Source organism: Thermobia domestica, chromosome 16, assembly GCF_964235325.1.
Source record: "Thermobia domestica chromosome 16, izTheDome1.hap1.1, whole genome shotgun sequence".
Taxonomy (NCBI): Eukaryota; Metazoa; Arthropoda; class Insecta; order Zygentoma; family Lepismatidae; genus Thermobia; species Thermobia domestica.
Genome location: NC_137469.1, coordinates 108398008 through 108418150, shown reverse-complemented (window position 1 = coordinate 108418150; position 20143 = coordinate 108398008). Strand labels below are relative to the sequence as shown.

At 36.9% G+C, this 20143-nt stretch overlaps 1 protein-coding gene across 1 annotated transcript in view; it reads left to right on the top strand.

The window, feature by feature from the left end:
- The window catches only part of LOC145673324 (transmembrane protein 59-like), a 347898-nt gene that overhangs the window by 256640 nt on the left and 71115 nt on the right, over positions 1–20143 (top strand). The window contains exon 4 of the mRNA XM_081742921.1: positions 17046–17271. Coding sequence (XP_081599047.1) covers positions 17046–17271 — 226 coding nt within the window. The remainder of the gene's footprint in view (positions 1–17045; positions 17272–20143) is intronic.

The following is a 20143-nucleotide window of genomic DNA, read 5'->3' as shown; positions in this document are numbered from 1 at the left end:
GAAATTAAAATATTTCATTTTTTCAAATTTTCCTCATTTTCGCCAAACTTCAGTGCGCATGCGCAACCTGAAGATATCAACCGATCAAGGAAATATTTTACACCTGTTGTCACCAGGCCACTGCGCAACGCTTTGGACCCCAGGCGTTTTGCTTGGTGACAAAAAAAATAAATAAAAAAATAAATTAAAATATCCTATTTTTTTCAAATTTTCCTCGTTTTCGCCAAACTTTAGTGCACATGCGCAACCTGAAGATATCAACCGATCAAGGAAATATTTTACACCCGTTGTCACCAGGTCACTACGCAACTTTTTCGACCCCAGGCGTTTTGCTTGGTGAAAAAAAGTTTTTTTCACTCCACCCTACTGCTCAGTAGCTACACATAAGACCTATTTTATGGCAATGTTACTTTGAAATAAACACCCTGTATTTTGTAACCAAAGTACAAAAATACTTTTAAAATTACGAAATTTTGATCAGGAAGACATGGTTCAACCGTAAAAGCAAACTAAATATTTTAATGGTAATGCTGTCAATGCTTGCCAATTAAAGGGTTAAGAAGTTAGACTGGCGTCCCTGTAGTAAGCTGTTGTTACTACCAACTATCGACGGAGGATTGTGGATGAAGTTTGGGGAACCATCCTTGGTTGGTAGGTTGACTAGCCCCAGTTGTTTCACAACATCCTATGTGGAATTTTAACATATAAGAAAATCGATCAGTTAATATGGAAATTAATAATTAACGCTTCGAGTAGGATTTTTTTTTTACCTACCCTGTACATATAAGTGTAGGGTAACAGGCTTAGAGATAAGAAACAACTGCAGAAAGTGTTCTTTTACCTACAAAATCCACACAGGAGTTATATTCTGCTGGGAAGAAAAATGTAATTACTCTTGTCGCGTTACACGTGACTACATATTCCTTTATGACTTTGACTTTACTAGTTACTGGGAAATAACGTATTTTATTAACTCATATTGAATAGATGAAATCGATATTTGCTATTGAAATCTACTGATCAATATCGTCTACTTCGTGCATATATTATACGTACATTCAATTTATTCTCTACAGCGATACTGCATACGAAAGAAATAATCTTTCATGAGAAATCAATTCTCCAATACCACTTAAGTTAGAAGAAACCAACAAATGAAACAATTAGGAGGAAGTGATTACAATATACTGTTGTCTTATTCTGATCAATATATCGCTGTTTACTTACTATGTGTAGTCTCTATACATTCCTTCTAAGCTATTTGTTGAACTACGAATTTCCATCGTCAATACAGTATTGTGTATGAATTACAATCTCCTTGTTTTGCGTGTAGTCTTGGTTCGATCATTGGTGCGGATATTTGCTTTGGATGCAAATATGAATGGTAATTAGGGTTACAACTCTGAAAAATAATAATAATAAAAAAGAAATCGGCACCCCCACAAAATTCCCTATGGTATAGGTGATCTCTGATACAAGTGTGAAGTATCTCTGATCGGGCCATGGGATGAAAATGTACTGTCGTGAACAAAAGTGCATTAGCACCTGTATTCTGCATATCCTTAGTGCATTCACTAATAAGCTTAATAAATACATTGTGCTATAAATGAGAAACTGAAATCGGCATTGATCATTTTATTGTATTTACCAGTAACTGCCACTTCTTTAAAGTTATCGAACAGATGAACATAAGTATATCAATCTTTAATTTACAATTTTGGATTTGGAAAATGAAATTTAAACTTATACTTCAACTACAAGAAATTGCTTTAAGAAATCCTTTTTCACTCAATAAATGTATAAAATTCAAATTCAAGTAAATTTCAAATTTTCCCTGATACAGTCCCTGACATCTCTTTAAAATTATCTAAACACGTGAGGAAAATATATTAATCGTTGATAGATGGTGAAAAGTGATAGTTTTGGATTTACAGAATGAAAGTTACTTTTTAAAGCTGTACTTCGAACTAGATGAAATTGCTTGGAACTAGATACAAATTTGAAAAAACCGGTCATCGGTCATAGAGAGGCTGGTAAGAAGTTTGTACCGGTTACCGACTTTTATCAAAATAATAGCAATATTTCCGGCCAGGCTGTGAAAAACCGGCCAGTTTTGACAATTCTAATGGTAAATCGGATCCCAGATTATTTGGTTTTCCGGAAGTCATGACGAAGTTTCTCAACAGATGGCGCTAGTTCCTTTTTGGAAGTACTGGTCATACGCATCTGTTATTGCTGTGTAACGAGTAGTGTCATTCGGCTGATTCAGGCGCTCACCCAGAAATGTTTCCTGGGAGAGGTCCAAATACATCTATGTAATACTAATTTTTTTTTTTTTTTTTTTTAGTAATTAGATTATTTTTACAAGAAAAGAAAGAGTACACATGAGGCGTAAAATCAAATCTGTTAATTATTACATAATAATCAATCATTTTCCTGTTAAACAAGTATAGTTTTGTTAAGAAAGTCTGCAAATGTTAGTCGAGTTACGAAATTTTAGGAGTTCGGACCTGGTTAACCTCCCGTGGGTGCTTCCCTGCCTAGTTCGAACAGTTCACCCTATCTAGTTGTTAAAATTCTCTCTCCGCCTCTAGATTCAGTACTTGTGGATAATAATGATACTCTTGATTTTTTAAAGAGTCTATTGGGCCCACATACCACTGTATGTAACTTTATGGCGATAGTTGTAACATCATTCTATAAGAAAAATAATCGGTTTGGTTGAGTTTGGCAGATTTTACAAATGGATAATCAAATTTGTTTTACTGTCATGTTTTATTTTCGTAAAGTGAATAACATTGGTCGGTCTCGTATAAGTAGCGTAAAGTTAAAGGTGACAGTGCCAAATGGTTCATGAAATTATATGTCTATTTTGACCTGAACGATGCTTCTCGGTCAGGGAGGCCCACCAAAGTTGATGATGACAAAATGAAGGCATTGATTGAGTCAAACCCACATGACACGACACAAGAGATAGCAGAGACATTGAACATCAATTATTCACTCCCTCGTGACCACCTGAAGATACGGAATACGTATGTAAGTATGCTCGTTGTTTGGGTTCCTCAAGAACTCAAAAAAGTCCATTTGATGCCCCCTGTAACTCACTAAACTGAGGAAAATGACCCTGTTTTTAAGCGACTGATAACTGATTATCAGAAATGGGTTGTTTATAGCTATGTGGTGCGCAAACAGTGTGGCGGGATTTTAAAGGTGTTTCGACAATTGATACCACATTGACCAATCCATTACACATAGACATCCAAAACACTACTCGCCGTAAAGAAGTTATGTTCCATCACCACAACGCAAAACCATATCTGTTTGCTCGTCCTCAAAAGTTATTGGAGCCTAGATGGAATATGTCACCACACCGACCATATTCGCCTGACCTACCATCACTTCCAGTTGGGTCAATCCATATGAAGTGGTCCAACAATGGTGAAAGTGGTTGCTCGACCATCACCAAAAATTATAGAAATTTCAGTGTGATGAACCTTGTGTATGAGAAGGTCAATAACACTATTCACGTTGTCGCATGTACAAGTGTTGCTGAATGGCTGTCATCTTTGTTGTCGGTGGAGTGTCAATTTTTGCATTTGCAAGCGTATACGAAATCTACAGTTGCTCAGGACGTGCGAATCAGACGAATACAAAACAAAAACGAATATTTCGAGGAGAGACTAAGGTACACAGATAATATATATTCTTGCATCTAAATAAATATGCGAGGTTGCAAACCAATATATGAAATCATTAGAAAATTACACTTTTAAACGGATTATATGTTGGAATGACATAAAGTTGGGGGGTTCATAATTTTTGTGCTGAATACTATTGCATGTAAAGAGTCTGCAGAAATATTTACAGATATGATACTAATGACACCGTAGATTTATGGGGATCCGAAAGTTGAAGTTTGTGATTTTGATGCTATTTTGGGGGCGTAATAAGGTGCGTTGCGAAATACGACCACCAAAGTTATTTAACATAACTCAAGACCCAAGAGAAAATGACAACGAAATAAAACGTAGAAATAGCTGTTAGTATGCACTACAAGAAGACATAAAGCCCTCAGGTGTTTGTTCTGAGCCAGGAAAAAAAAAAAGGTGGATAGTAGCTGTTGCAAAATGATACGATCACTAAGTGATAGAGGGCGTTACTATAGATTGATGATGGTTGTTGGCGCTCGAAGAGTTTCCAAGCAGGAAACTAGATTTCATGTGATTGAAACGTTCGTAGTGTACCATAAGCAAAAAAAAAAAAAAAAAAAAAAAAAAAAAAAAAAAATATATATATATATATATATATATATATATATATATATATATATATATATATATTAAAGAAATAAAAATCAAAATAAATTGTATCATCACGTAATTTGTGTTATATAAATTACAAAAGGAATAGTGAATTCGTACCTCAAATTAAAACAGTGCAATTAAACTAATGGTTGCAATCTCTTATTGTCATAAAATGACAATATTTTATTGATGAAACAACTGACTTACAATGGTAGTATAGTGGATATTTTTGTAACAATATAAATTATTTAACAGTGAGCATCCAAGAGTACTGAATTCACAACCAGACATAGTATGTCAGATTAATTGTATAACAGATCATTATAATTTTACTCAATGCTTAACCAAACGGAAATAAGCTAAATATTTAAACATTCAAATCTGCCTGTCACTTTCAGAGACCTCCTAATTTCATGTCACATGCAAAATAGACAGTTAAAATTCTCTATAGTCATACATTACCTTATTGCATAATTCGCTTGGTCTTGGCCGGACAATGGTCTTTCTTGCGGCATTTGTAATTTCGTATAGACCATTCCATTGAGATTCTGGATACAGGACCCAGAATGCAGAATGCAGAAACCGAATGCCGAATGAATTTTTAGTTGCAAATTTGGTCATTTTATATGGACTATTGTCCTTGTTTACTTTAATTATTTTTCCTTTTAACTTTGCCAAAAGCCAACATAAAAATTTACAAAATCTTAGGAAAGTCCTAATTACATTTTCTGACAAAATATTGTTGTTATATAATGATGTAAAAATAAGTATTTTTGAATTTTAATTTACCCTGAGGTTTGCTTTCATCTTTTTCGTGATTTTATCCGAATTGTTAATTACTACTGACAAGCAATGTTATTTGACTACAGGTGATTCTTGACTATTTTGCTTCTGCTTCCAACGATTTCTTGATTACAAGTCCTGTCCTTGTGAGTTTTTAAAAATAATGTGATGCATATATCCAAAAGTTAAAATATTACAGAAAACTTAGTTCCATCTTCACCTACCAAATTGCCATTATAATTTTTATGAAAAAATGATTTTTTAAATTCTCAGTTCATGGTTTCATTACAGTAGTGTGTATGACTGAGTAGGAAAATGGGTCGAAGGAGCGCTCTCTCTGAGTTGGGCCAAATTATGGCTTATAAAACTGAAGGAATGTCTTCCAGGGCTATGGGTAGGAAAATTGGGCGCACGGCGTGTGTGTGGTGAATAATTATTTGAAACTCGAAGCAAAGTGTGGTGTAAAGAAGTCGGGCGGAAGACCACGGAAACTAACACCGAGATAAGAAAGAAACGTAGTGCGTAAGCTTAGTGGTGGCAATTTAAGTCTGGGCAACCTGTCCGGTGATCCTACCATAAACGTCCACAAATCAACCTTGTGCCGCGCTGTGCAGCAGTGCAATCTGTTGCAATACATTATAAAAGAAAGTTCAACCTCGACTCACCGCCGATCACAAGCGCAAGAGACTACGATGGGCGAGAGAGGATGTACTCTGGAAAGAAAAATGGAAGCGGATAATCTTTAGTGATGAAAAAAAAAAAAATAGACGGGCTAGATGGATGAGCATATTGTAAGGATCCCTACATCACGACAAAAGCACATGTCAACACAACACGTGCTATTGACTGTAAACAGCGTAGCAGAAGAGAAGCCGACACGAAAGACACGGAGGAACGGCGAAAGAAGACGGGCCTCACGGAAGGAATCAAGGACAGATAAAAGCCCGACCACCGAGGAACCCAGCATCAGTCGACCAATTGATCGTAACCTATCCTAAACCCTGGAGGCTGCTATGAAGCTAAGAGGTCATCCTAACCACAACTAATCCCTGGATGCTGCTATGAAGCTAAGGGGATAACCTTAAATACCATACCTCGTGGAGGGCTGCTATGAGCGGAGGTTACCTAGAACCAAATCCTTGAAAATCCCGGAGGCTGCTATGAAGCTAAGGGGTTACCCGTACAGAACGCTATAACCTGTATACCTAGGTCATTAAAGAGACACTTTATTGTTAGAACTTTTTGTAAACACAAAAGACTCAATTTTATAATAAAATTGGCGAAGGGAAAATCTCTGTCTATTATTGACTCTACCAAAGTCATTACAATATCATTGGCATGATTTGAGGAAAGAAGAAAAGATACTTCTCTGCAGGGACGTACGTAGGGGGTGGGTCCTGGGGGTTCGGACTCCCCCGAAACCCGGACTTTTTGGTAAATTTAGTCTAATTTTAGGGGCAATTTTACAATTTTTAATATAATTTAGCCTGAAATTGTGTTTAGACCCCCCTGAAAATCTTTGGATCCCTCCCGAAAGAAATTCCTGCGTACGTCCCTGTTTCTCTGTATACCCATTGTTTCTTGTATTTCTACATTGTTTCTTGCATACAATATATGTACTGCTTGCTTGATTTAATGTGATTTATTGTCAGTGTTACATCAACTATCCAATCTAGTTAAGTTCCCTCACTTTGCGTTACACTTTTTGTACTTTAATGCACTGGTCGTATCATTTTGCAACGCACTTTATCTCAGGAGGGCAAAGCGCTAAAAGTAACTGCTTAGGCCACAAAATAATTCTGTATGTGACTAAACTACTATAATAATAATAATAATAATAATAATAATAATAATAATAATAATAATAATAATAATAATAATAATAATAATAATAATAATAATAATGACTCATGTTACATGGAGATAAAAGTGAGGATATGGTAAAAACGCGAAGAAAGCATATGCGTAACGATGGAGCCCGGAAAAATTTAAATGTTTGGATATTTTCCATGCTTGATCTCAAAAACTACGCATGGCTCAGCAGTTAGGTTCGCTTTCGTTTGCGTTCAGTTGTTCAAAAGCTTGCGAGTGGCGTTTGTTCCGTCTTTCTAGCTCCGTGATCATTGCCATGTTTATATGGGTGAGGGGGTTAGCTCCCCTTGCACCCACGATATCCATCACCTAACTGGACGGCGGTATTAAGGCACGTAAAGTATCAGCAAAGTGTCATTGAAATCCAATCTCAATCCCAGAAATTAGTGTGTTCACAATGTTGCTTTACATCTATCTATCCTATATAACGCAACGCTTAATAATCCCATTACGAATAATCATAAGGTGAATTCTCTGAACGGAATATTAAATAGTATTTAACGATAGGTTAATTTTAACGTTTTTTGTGAAACTAGTTGTCAATAATGGCATGCAATACCGGCACAATGCAGAGAGTATTAATTTCGAAAAGCGATTAACAAAATTGAATCCATTCAGCATTTTATATCAATCAGTATTGCCGAGAAATTTCGTGTTGTTAAGAGAATGTCACATGGGAACATTTTCATTAGGTAACGTCACGACATCTCCATGACAACTTTGTTTATCGTAAACATCATGCAATTTTGCTTCAACATGTATAGAAATTTGTTATGTAGAAAGAAAGAAAAAAAAACCTTTACGCCGTAGCGTAGAATTAATTTCCAAGCTATATTATAAATACGTTGTTAATAGTGAACAAGAAGGCAACAGTTATGAAGTTAATGAGAATTGTCTCTTGAGCTTAATTACTATTTCAAGGCTATCAATTAATGTAAAATAGATTTCAGGAATAAAATGATACGAGGACGTTATCTTTTTTCTTGTCTTTAATATTGTTTCTTGTTTACCTATGAAATATAATACGGCTATAGAACTTAATCGATTAAAATTTCGAAACTTTGCCCATAAGGAAAAGCTTAATAATACAGAACAGGATCTCTGAGAAAGAATGATGAGATTTCGTGGGGCTACTGTGTAGGAGTGTTTGCCATTGGTTGGTTCAATGAAGCACCGTTTTGTTTAACAACTCAAATAACTTATCCAGTGCAAATTACGAATGCAGTTCTACCGTTAATTTACTATACTATGACCAAGAACGTGTTAAAGTGCGTTTGCATGCCAGTACGTTTCTATGTGCTCCATTCACAGCACGACGCGACGTGCGTCCAGGCGATACAGCTTCACATCAGACTTTCTCGAGCATGTCTGAGTAACAGTGCCAATTACCTTGTTGATTCTTGCTTTCAAGTGGTTCACATTATCGATTTTAACACGGTACACAATGCCTTTGACGGGTTTCGTCGTCACTATATGTTTAGTGCACGCGACTTCGACTCAGGAGACCTAGGTTCAATTCTCTGTGGGAGCTCATGTGATTGGATCCCACGTTAAGCTGTATATCCACGTCTCATAGTCTCGCTGATGACAGTATCTTTGATAAAATCTCACAAGAAAAAATCCAGTGGTGTGAAGTCGGGGGGCTTCGTGGGGTTCAAGAAATGAGTCCGTGTCGTCCGATCCACACAGAAAAATGATTGAGTTGAAACGTGACCACGCGGTGTGGTTAAAAACTTTAAACCCAAATTGGGTTGTTTGGGAACAATGGGTGGTCACTTGCAACCCAACTGCATTAACCGTTGGGTCAACAAAATGACTATGTCACTAAAATATTTTAAACCAACACTTGGGTCATACCCGGTAACGGAAAGTGAAACATATACAGACGTGTTCGAATTATTAGACTCAACATTCAGTTTCTGAATAGTTTACTGTTCTTACAATATTACGTGAGAAAATACGTTCGAATTTAGTCCAAATTACTACTTTGTAACTCTGTCTTAATTTCTAGTGAATGTGGCATATGCTTTTCAATATCAATAAAACAAATGCGCACATAACATTCAAATATGTGTGTATATCCAAATTGGAAACAAAAAATAAAATGGAATACTTACAAGAAAATTCTCTCTCACACAAAGATTAATATTTCTTATGAAATCCCTTATTCTTAATTAAGTCTTTTATCCTTTGTGGCATCCTATGTGCGAGTTTAGCACATTTTGCCTTCAAGTCAGCATCGTGATACCACAAATTGTTGATCTTGATCAATTGAAGTTTGGTTCTAATGTGCTTCTTCTCTAACTTTTCTTTCATAAAGCTCCACTAGTTTTCAATCGAACGGAAGAACACTAATTTCGTTGTCCCCGAAGAATTTTGTCACAGCTTTGGTCAGGTGGCATGGTGCTCCACCATGCATAAAGATGAATTGTACGTCATCAAACCAGAGTGCAGTCTGGGAAAGCAGTTCTTCTTGAAGAACTTGTAGGTATTGGACGTGCTTCATTGTCCTCTCTATTATATACAGTCTTCCAGGCCCGAAGACAGAGATCACACCCCAGACCATGACTGAAGTAGGATGCCTCACGGTTTATTAAAAACATTCCAACTTGAATTCCTCCCAGGTTAACGTCGCACATATTATGAACATTCATCAGACACAAAGATACATGGTTCATCACTGAAACACTATTCTCCAATCGTCAGCAGTGCACATCGTGCCCATATGAGGCGCTTCTTTGCCATGATTGAAGTAGACTCTAATTTTTGTTTTCTTTCTTGATCGTGTGCTTTTATTCCCTCGGCACAAAGAATCCTTCGAACACTTTCAGGCCAAATGTCTGCGCCATATTCAGCCATTTTTATGCTTAAATCTATAAAAAATTGCACTTCTGTTTCCCAGAGCCAATCTTTTTAGTGTTCTGATACCTCTGAGCGATAGCTTTGGTTTTCGCCCGAACTTCCCAACCCTATTTTAGCTCTTGTTAATTTCAACAGAGATTCTACTCACAGATTTTTGTTCTATCCCAACTCTACTAGCAATATATTGCCGTGTATATCTTATTTCCACCAGAAGCATTTTGTTAACTTCCATTTTACGCGGAGAAAGGTCTTTTGCTTTTCCCATTATGCTGCAATTACAGGACTACACAGAATAAAAGATTGATACACGAAACACGTCACGATCATTTTAAACTGGCCCATTCGAACTGGTGAACGCTTTTAATGTCGTTAACTTCTTACGACAGCAACCACAACGCTTCAGACTGTAACTTGTTGATATGAACCACAATAACTATCTACAACTGAAACACCACTTTCAGAATTTCCCCCTCACTAATACCATCTACTGTTCAGCGATGATATCACCACTTCAAGTGTACAGCAAACAAATGAAGGATCCTATATTGGTTGTTTAACTATTAAATTAAATGATCTAGAACTCTGAAATTAGGACTCCTACATCAATCCTGCATTTTTCGAGCGTGAGTCTAATAATTTGAACACGTCCGTAGTTCTAAGGAAAGCTGATTTACATGGACAATTTAGTATTGCAAAAATTACAACACGTTTGTTATGTACTGTCTAGTCGACATTATAGAGTTATATCTTGACAAAGCACGGTTACTAACTATAGCAACATTAGCTCCGTCCAAGCGGAATGCTACAGACGAAGAAAATTGCACCGAAAAGAAGAAAAAAGCATTGCATCCAAACCACAATGCATGAATAGCATGCTGTAATCTGTTTCTTCTATATGTTATTCTTATATCTTAGCACATAAGGAAAGAATAGTAGGTGGCACAGCTGTTATTCATGTAACTGTTATCAGACTATTCACAAGTTGGAAAAAAAAACTATTATTGTGACCAATTACAGAAAACATACATTATTCGTTACTTGGCATAAATGCCAAATATACTGCGTAAAGCTTTGCTCGTACCAAACAGTGAAAACCAATGCAAATACTCACAACCAGTAAGTAGTTATTTCTGATATGCTCGGAAGTGATATCCTTGGTATTGAATTAACACCCTAGTAACACGCTAAAGTGGTGGTCATTTTAAGTTGTTTCGACAATTTTTTTTCTTTTGCTGTGTTAGGTCACTTTTGTAACCAATTAACGACTTAACAATAATTATATGTTGGGTTAAATCCCGCAACGGTTAATGTGATCTTGACTTTTTAAATTCATTATCTCGTTATGTTTTAACTCCAACATGGTCAGTTTTACCTCATTGTTGGGTTATTTGCATTCCCTCCCTTCTCCAAGTAACCCCACAATGTGGCCATTTCTTACTCCACGCTTGTTCACTTTTAACTACACGTTTGGTCAAACGCATAACCGGGTTAATCGAATTTGCACTTTGTTGGGTCATATTGTACACCAATTTCGGTTAAACGTATTAATCGGTTATGCGATTTCACACCAATTGGGTCGTTGAGTTCTACTTTTACATTTAACTACACATTCGGTTGAGTTTATTTCAACCCAATTTGACTAAACGCTTTGATCCTATTTGTTCTGAGCAGTTTTAGCCACCTGGTTGGGTTTAAAAATGTACCAATAGGGTCAATTTCAACCCAATCATTTTTCTCAGTGGATTGATATCCAAAACGCACGTTCAAACCACATGAAATAACACGAGCAATGTGAGGAGTTCTCCACCGTGCTGGAAGATGATTTCCATGGCCTTGATTTGTGGGAAAGCTGTTCCAGGATACTCAGGTCTAAATTCACAATGACAGTTCGTTCGGCGAAAGAAAAGGATCCAATGATTTGATTCTTCGTCAGATCACATCAGACATTGAGGTTGGGTGAGTCTCTTATGTATTTCTGTTCGAGAAATGGTTGTTCAAACATCGTATGTAATAATTATGTCTATTAACACAAGGATAAGGGAGGTAACTTCACCAGAGAAGGCGATAGAAGATAAAATTTTATCGTTGGGATCAATATGCTATAGAATTTTATAACCTAACCTCTTGCGAATCACGTCATAGACTATTGTCGGTGGAAGCTAACTGGGTTGAGCGGGGTGCAATTGACTTCTGTTGAATACTCATAAAAGACGATCTTATTCTTTCCACAGTTCCTAATGTATGCAGTCTGCCTTTGCAGAAAGTTTGCTCTTGAAGTTGATTCAGTTATTGAAAATATTGTCACTCCCTTACAAAATACATATGAAAAACAAGGAACATGTGCTGCGATCTGTTGATTTTATTCTTTTAAACTAATTTTACATGTTTTCCGGATTTGTATGAGGCGTTCTGGGTAGTAAAGAGGAAATCAACAAAGTCCTGTTTCTTGAGAATGCTCTCTGAGCGGTTAAAATAATCATCCATTTAATTTGAGACTGTATTTTCTGAAGGGAAAAGGAACGACTTCCACAAACTATACATACAGGCACGAGAACTGGTTGCTACTGAGCAGTTCCACTCACCTCAATTGCAGGAGTGGAAAATGGGTAATAATGAAAAAGTGGGGCATCTTTACCCAAGTTACTCTATTGCTCGAACACCTCAAATACACTTTCCGAGTATTCAGATTGCACGTAACTTTCGTGGAGTTCGCTTAAGAAGTGAGAATAAATAGCACTTGACATAGTTGTATGTTGTGTAAAATCAGCACATTCGATGATATAGAAAATGTAATATAGAGGTACAAGTTGTTTTGCAGTGGGGTTTCTCTTGTAAGATGAAAATATTTGTTTCGCGTCTAAACTCCTTTCCAAAATTGGATGTGCATACTTCTTTGAGTTTACTTACTTATTAGAGACATCAATATGTTCTTAAGGAATTATTAAGTTAAAATGATATTTTGAACAAGTACCAAGGTACACATACTTACAAAAAAATGTGTCTATCTGTTTAGCAGTGAGAAATTCACAAAACCGTAGTATTCGGTTATTATTCAACAGAGCAGAGTACTAAAGGTGAATTTAATCATACATTGTAATAGTCTGTGCTAGTGTAATGAAGAACGTGGTGCTTTAAGTCATTCCGCCTTTAGGTGTTAATTATGAACATATGAACGAACATAATTGCTAAGACAGTTATATATCTACATGGATTTCGCCAAGTATATTTAAATCAAATATATTGTTCTCATAAGAACGGAAGATCATGTATGTGATATTATTGATTTTTTACATCTAAATGGCAAGGTATACGGACAAAATCTCGCGGCCGAAACATCGCCGCCCAAAATCTCGCCGGCCAAAACCTCGCGGGACAAAATCTCGCCGGGCCAAAACCTCGCGTGGCCAAAACCTCGCCGCCCAAAACCTCGCGGGACAAAATCTCGCCGGGCCAAAACCTCGCGTGGCCAAAACCTCGCCGCCTAAAACCTCGCGGGACAAAATCTCGCCGGGCCAAAACCTCGCGTGGCCAAAACCTCGCCGCCCAAAACCTCGCGGGACAAAATCTCGCCGTGCCAAAACCTCGCCGCGAATGAAACTTTTCTTTAAAATTTACCCAATGTGTTTCCTAATATGCAATTCCACATTACAAATAATAATAATAATAATAATAATAATAATAATAATAATAATAATAATAATAATAATAATAATAATAATAATAATAATAATATACAAAACATCGTGTGCGTGGGCTTTCTCGGGTTATTCCCGTTTCCTCCCACTTTCTTTATTCGATCATTTCCTTCATCCTGGTCATCTACGTCTCCTTTAACCTATAGGACATAATCAAGGGACGTCGTAAAAACTCATATATTGTTTCATATTTTCATAAATATTATTAGATTTTTGTTAAAATTTTAAGTTTTCGGATGTTCCAAAGTTCACGAATCTAACCTCGTTAGTTGTCATTACTTTCCTTATGCAGACTTTCTTTCCCTATAACCAGTTTAAAAACATCCTGTCGCCCTACCTTCACATTGAAATCCTCTAATACAGAAATAGAATTTTCATATGGTATCGCGGGACTTGGTCAAATACCCGTGATACTTCTTCTGAAACAGCATCTTTTATACCGTCATCCTTATCATCTATTGGAACATTTACATTTTGGTCAGGCGAGATTTTGGGTATGGCGATATTTTGGGGCGCGAGGTTTTGGCCCGGCGAGATTTTGGCCCGCGAGGTTTTGGCTGGCGAGGTTTTGGCCAGGCGAGGTTTTGGCCCGGCGAGATTTTGTCCCGCGAGGTTTTGGCCCGGCGAGATTTTGTCCCGCGAGGTTTTGGGCGGCGAGGTTTTGGCCAGGCGAGATTTCGGCCTGGCGAGATTTTGGGCCGCGAGGTTTTGGGAGGCGAGGTTTTGGCCAGGCGAGGTTTTGGTCCGCGAGGTTGTCGCCGCGAGGTTCTGGCCGCGAGGTTTTGTACCCAAACCAAATGGCAACCTATTATTTTTAAACTTCATATAACAATATTTCAGAATTTAGGGGAATTTGACTTATGTCTGCGCCATATAAATTTTTAATTTCACTTCATAAGAGGTTTCAAGAAAAAGTTAGTTTCAGATCGTGGGGCCATGGTAGCTCAGTGGTAGAACGCGCTCACTTCTATCGCTTGAGTTCTTGGTTCCGGCCAAGTGAGCTTTTGTGGACTGACATAGTGCGTGGGTTTACTTGGAGTTTTCTTCTTTCATTCCACTTTCGTTAGCCAATGTGAACCAAACCAAAGACAAGATTGTAACCAATACTATAACCAATAAACTCCAAACCCATTTTGCTCTTGAGACAGATTACAACCGCCATGCTTCTGAAATATAACTTACAATAGTTACAAGACCTAGACGTAAAATTCATGCCATATCTTAATCCTTTACGAAATGGATTGTAATTATTATTAACATTATGAATAACGATCATCATCAATAGAAAAATACCCCATAGATTATATATCTAAATACTGACTACCTACTTCCCCCATTTAAGTGAAATATTTCACATCACCATTAAATTGTCTTTGCCATCGACTACCCGCACAATATTGTGACGTTCTGATACTGTAGCAATATCTTCTTCAGAGAAAAAAAGTTGTTTTTTTAAAACTACATGGAGCATAATAGACCCTAGGAAATAATGAATTAGATATATCCCTAATTCAATCCATTTATATAGAGTCAATCGTACAACACTTTTAATGAAAACGATCACTTTCTGTCCAGACATCACCTAAAACCTAATATTGTCATCTTCTAGATCATTTTTGAAAGCAGGTTCAAAAGTTATAAACTCGATACCTAATTTTTCCTTCGTTTTGTCACCCGTTTCTTTTATTTCTCTTTTTTTCAAATAAGTAATTTATCCGAATTGACTAATAGAACATGTAGAATACCTATTATAAAATATAAATTATAGTAACATTTTTGTATCCCCCCACACCCCACATAATAGTTTGTCAAAATACGTTACTTCGTATATAAGTTAAAAAAAAATCCACCACCAGTATTAAAGCTAAAGCATGTGAAAGCCTTACTGCAAAATATAATTTAAGGCCCTATAACCCTTGAAAATGTATACTCGCTAAAGTATTCGAAATGTCGAAAATTATTTTAACTGCTTTGAATACAGAAAGGTTAGCACATTTTTTAATTATTCCAGTTCTTTGTTAATGGGTTTCCTTCCATTCCAATTCAACACTTCTCTGATTTTTCTTGCCACTTTCCATTTTCTGATAAATTTCCTGTTTTCCTCTTCAAAATTTATCTCCCTTGTTCTCGTCTATTTCACGTCTAGTTTATGTAAATGGTATTGTTGTTTCTGATGAAGGCATTATACAGTATCGAAACGTTTCACTACGTACCTTGTTCACAAGGTCAAATAGTCATTTAATAGGAATCGAGAATAAATTAAAATATACATGTATCAAATTTGTAGTTTCAATAAGAATTATTATATCTACGTTTCATTAGCCATTGAAGTTTAGTGAAATAAAAATTTGCCCGTGTCTTTTTGTACGTGTAAAATATACAACATGCGTAATATAAGTATATTACATATAAATATAACAACGTTCTTAGTGCATCATATGTGCATGTTTACCCGTCTATGCCTTACTTCATGAGTTACTATTTCAAATTATTATTGAGCTCCTTCGTGGCTAATCGGTTAGCGTATGCGTCTTTTGCGTAGGAGACCCGGGTTCGATTCCCGGCTGGAGCTCATGTGATTCAAATATCACGTTAATCAGTAGGTCCCGTCTCATATAGCCTCGCTGCTGAAAGGGACGTTCAACTTGAAATCAACTCAACTATTATTATCATCATTACATTAGCTTTTCAAGCGTTGAAGATGCAGGCTGAAACTTTGGCATTTGGAACTGTTTCCTCTAGAAAATACGAACAACATCCGAAATCGAGTTCAATGTGGCCATCGCAAAGGAAGATTTTCTGAATTATGAATATATGAACACGGAATTTTGTATATTAATACTTTTTTGATACATAACCACTATCATTGTTACTTCAGTCTAACGATTTCATTTTCTTTTTTAAGCTCCACTCTGAAGGGATAGAAGTAGAGGGACAAAATGAATATGATGAATACAGGGTAAGGGAGGGAAGCTTACTCTGAGCTCTAGGATTTAAGGAAACAAAATTTGATATTGAAGGGCTTCTTGATACACAGTGTATGAATCTCTCATTTACTTGCTTGAATATTGTAAATTTCCTCACGAAAGGATGGAGGACGGATTTAATATGGTGGATGGAGGAGGAAAGAGAAAATGTTTCTTCAACTTGATCATAAAGATACGAAGTTGAGCGTAATAGTTAGATTTTATGTGCACAAATACATATACGAATTAACGTGCAATAATCTACGAAATTCAGTCTTGGAGGAGAGAAGAAGTACTCCATTTAAATTTTGTTGCACTTTTCTTCTAAACTATTGGACATTAACCTAGCAAATTATGTATACAAAGGCTTTTTTTCACAAATAATGCAAATTTTCTGGTATTTTAAATTTCCGGGTACTTTGGAATCCTAGTTTATGATCGTAATATTTAATAAGTGTATTTACTGTGATTTTTTTTAAAAGTCCTGTACAATTTACAAGGGTATGTGTGTGTAATTCCGAGGTAATGTTTAAATTTTATAATTTTTCCATGTGTTTCAGATGGATGAAGCTGGTGATTTGTTCCCATTTACGATGATGCTAGATCTTTGTTCCAATATGTTGGATCGGATAAACAACATTTTCAATATTGGCTTCAATATGGACGGCGGACCTCCTGGTGACAACGCCAGCAGCAGCGGTAGTATTCTCATTGTGAGGACGGGAATAGAAACAGAGGGTTTCCCAGATCAGAAGCTCAGTTATTCGTCACAGTTGAATATTCAAGGTAAATAAACCCCTTTATAATACATAGCTTTTCTGAATTATGTATTTGTTTGAATTTACTGTCCTATGGTGTCACCATATATATATATATATATAGTGAATGAAGGCAAATCTTTTTTATTTCGTGCGGATCTGTATTGTAAGTCTACGCATTAAAGGATGTTTGAATCAAAATGGGCAGCCATTTATTTAAAGAAATTATTATCTACGTTCGTATGATTAAGTAATGGTATGATGTGTATCACTTATTATACGAGGGCGCACGGTGGCTCAGTGGTAGTTGGTTATCTCTGGTGCATGAGGTCCCTGGTTGGATCCCCGCCCAAGTAAGTTTGTGGTGGACAACATTGCGTCCATGACCTTTCTCATGGTCTCCCATCTTCTCCCACATTGTCATTGCACCAATTCTTGTATTAACATTCACTTGTCTTAATAATTGTCTTCCTTAACTAAAAGGACTTACTCATGGGTGAAAAATTTCATTTCATTTGTAGTACGACATATACAATAAATTTCTTTATAATCAATAACGCAAAGATGTAGTGCGAGGCGTATAAAAAAAAACGCGGGATTTGAAACACTGATGAAGTTAAATAGAGCATGGCCTAATATTCTGTGCTTGCAACACAGATAGAATCATCTGAGTGGAGTTGTGTACTAACGAGTAGCAGTAGGATGAAATGGCTGTCATAATACGAATTCCTGCCAAATATGAAGAGAGATATGTCATACGATTTCTGAACGACAAAGGACAGAATGCAACTGACATCCATCAGGAGTTGTGTGCCAATTACGGATCGACAGTAATGAGTAAAGAGATCAGACAGTGGTGCAGAGAGTTTCGGGAAGGACGTTTAAATGTTCATGATCGGAAGACCTAGTGTTCAGACGAACGATCTGTTGGAAAGTGTTAATGAGAAGGGGCGAAGCAATCGTCCGTTCATAATAACTGAAGTCATCAAGGAGTTTTCAGAAGTATCTGCGGAAATGATACATCGAATTGTAACTGACAAGCTTAGTTATCACAAACTGTATGCGAGATAGGTGTCAAAAATACTGACAGACGCACACAAAGAGCAATGAACAACAGCTGCACGCGATTTTTTGGCCTGCTGGAAGGATGAGGATGACCTCTTTTCTCACATAGTGACGGTAAATGAAACTTAAATATCGTACGCCCCTGGGGAGCCGAAACAGAAGTAAGTGCAGTGACAGCACTCTGGTTCTCCTAAAATAAAGACATTCAAACAAACACCATCAGTTCACAAAATCATGGCAACCGTGTTTTAGGACCGTGGTTCGTGTCGAATTCATGGAACCATGACAAACAGTTATAGCAGATGTGTATTGTTAAACACTGAATAATCTGTGATATGCCGTTCAAAATGAGCGAAGAGAAATGCTACGCTCTGGAATTCTTTTGATCCATGACAACGCCTACCCACACACAGTTGCTCGTACTGTTGAGAGACAATTCAAAGGTTTCGATGGAAACTTATTCAAATCATTCTTCTTTCAGCTCCGACCTTGCTCCCAGCGACTTCTTTCTTTTTTTCTTCATCTGAAAAAGTAGCATGCATCGAAATGTAAAATGCTCAAAATCTCAGTTCTAGACTGGCTGCATTCTCAGGCGGAATATTTTTACACAGAGGGTATATGGAAGCTTGTGTCTCGAGGTTCATGGTAACTACGTCGAAAAATAGCGAAGATATGTACGTACTTGTATATCATTCATAATAAATTTCTTCTATCATTTTCTTGATTAAAAAATATCGGTTTTTTTTTTAACATGTGCCTCGTATGTATCAACTTTCAAGTCATTTTTTGCGTGGCCCAACGAACGAATACGTTTTAAAATAGTTCCATTGGATTTAAGACCCTCAAATTGGTACAAGAAGTGCAATTAGAAACGTATCGATGCGTCAGCACATTCATTATTGGCATAAGCGCTCCTTCAAAGACTCCAACTTTGAGCTCCTTTTTCTCGTGACGTCTGGACGGATACGTTTTATTTATTTATTTATTTATTTTTTGAATTGAGCGTCCTCAAATTAATACAAAAATTGCAATTAGAATTTTGTCCAAACGTGGGCACTTTTTACTAGTGCCCTGATCGAGTGTTCTTTAATGGACTATTAATGAGGACATTTTGACAGCATAATACAAAGTATGTCTTGACATTATTAACTCCCATCATATTATGTCTCCTCCAGGCCCAACCCGCTGGTCTGGCGGCTAGAGCGTATGTTTTTGGTACACGTGGTTCGATTGCGGGTTCGATTTCTGGTGAGAGAACACAAAAAATAATTTTACAGCCATTTACTTCCGTTAATTATCTGTCGTCTTTAGCGTAAAGGGCATAACTATGGGACGTTGAACTAATATATTTCAAACAGGGTCGGATTTAGGGGGTGCAAAGGTGCACATGCACCCCCCCCCTTCGTTGCAAATATACACTACCAACAGTGAGAAGCTAGCATTGAATTTTGCAAAAATCAATAGTTTCAGACAATTTTCTGGAGGTTGAAGCAAAAGGATTCATCGAGAGCAGACGCTTATAATTTCCAGGGCAATTCCTTATTCACAACACAGATGCCTAAAGGCATTTAAAAATCTCAACTTTAATTCAAATATACTATAAGTGCTGTCAAAATGTCTTGAGCCGTGGCAAATATGCGAACTAAAGCTCACACCCTCGACACACCCACGGTTCAGCCAATAAGGGTTCAGCTGTTGCTAAGCGAGAGAACCTTAGCCAAAGGGAGTGGAATTCCTTCAGCCGATAGCAGCGCTCGGAACGGAAGACTAGGTGTCAAGTCAATGTGGCATATCTATAGCAGTTATTTGGTGCACCCCCCTCAGAAAATCCTGGA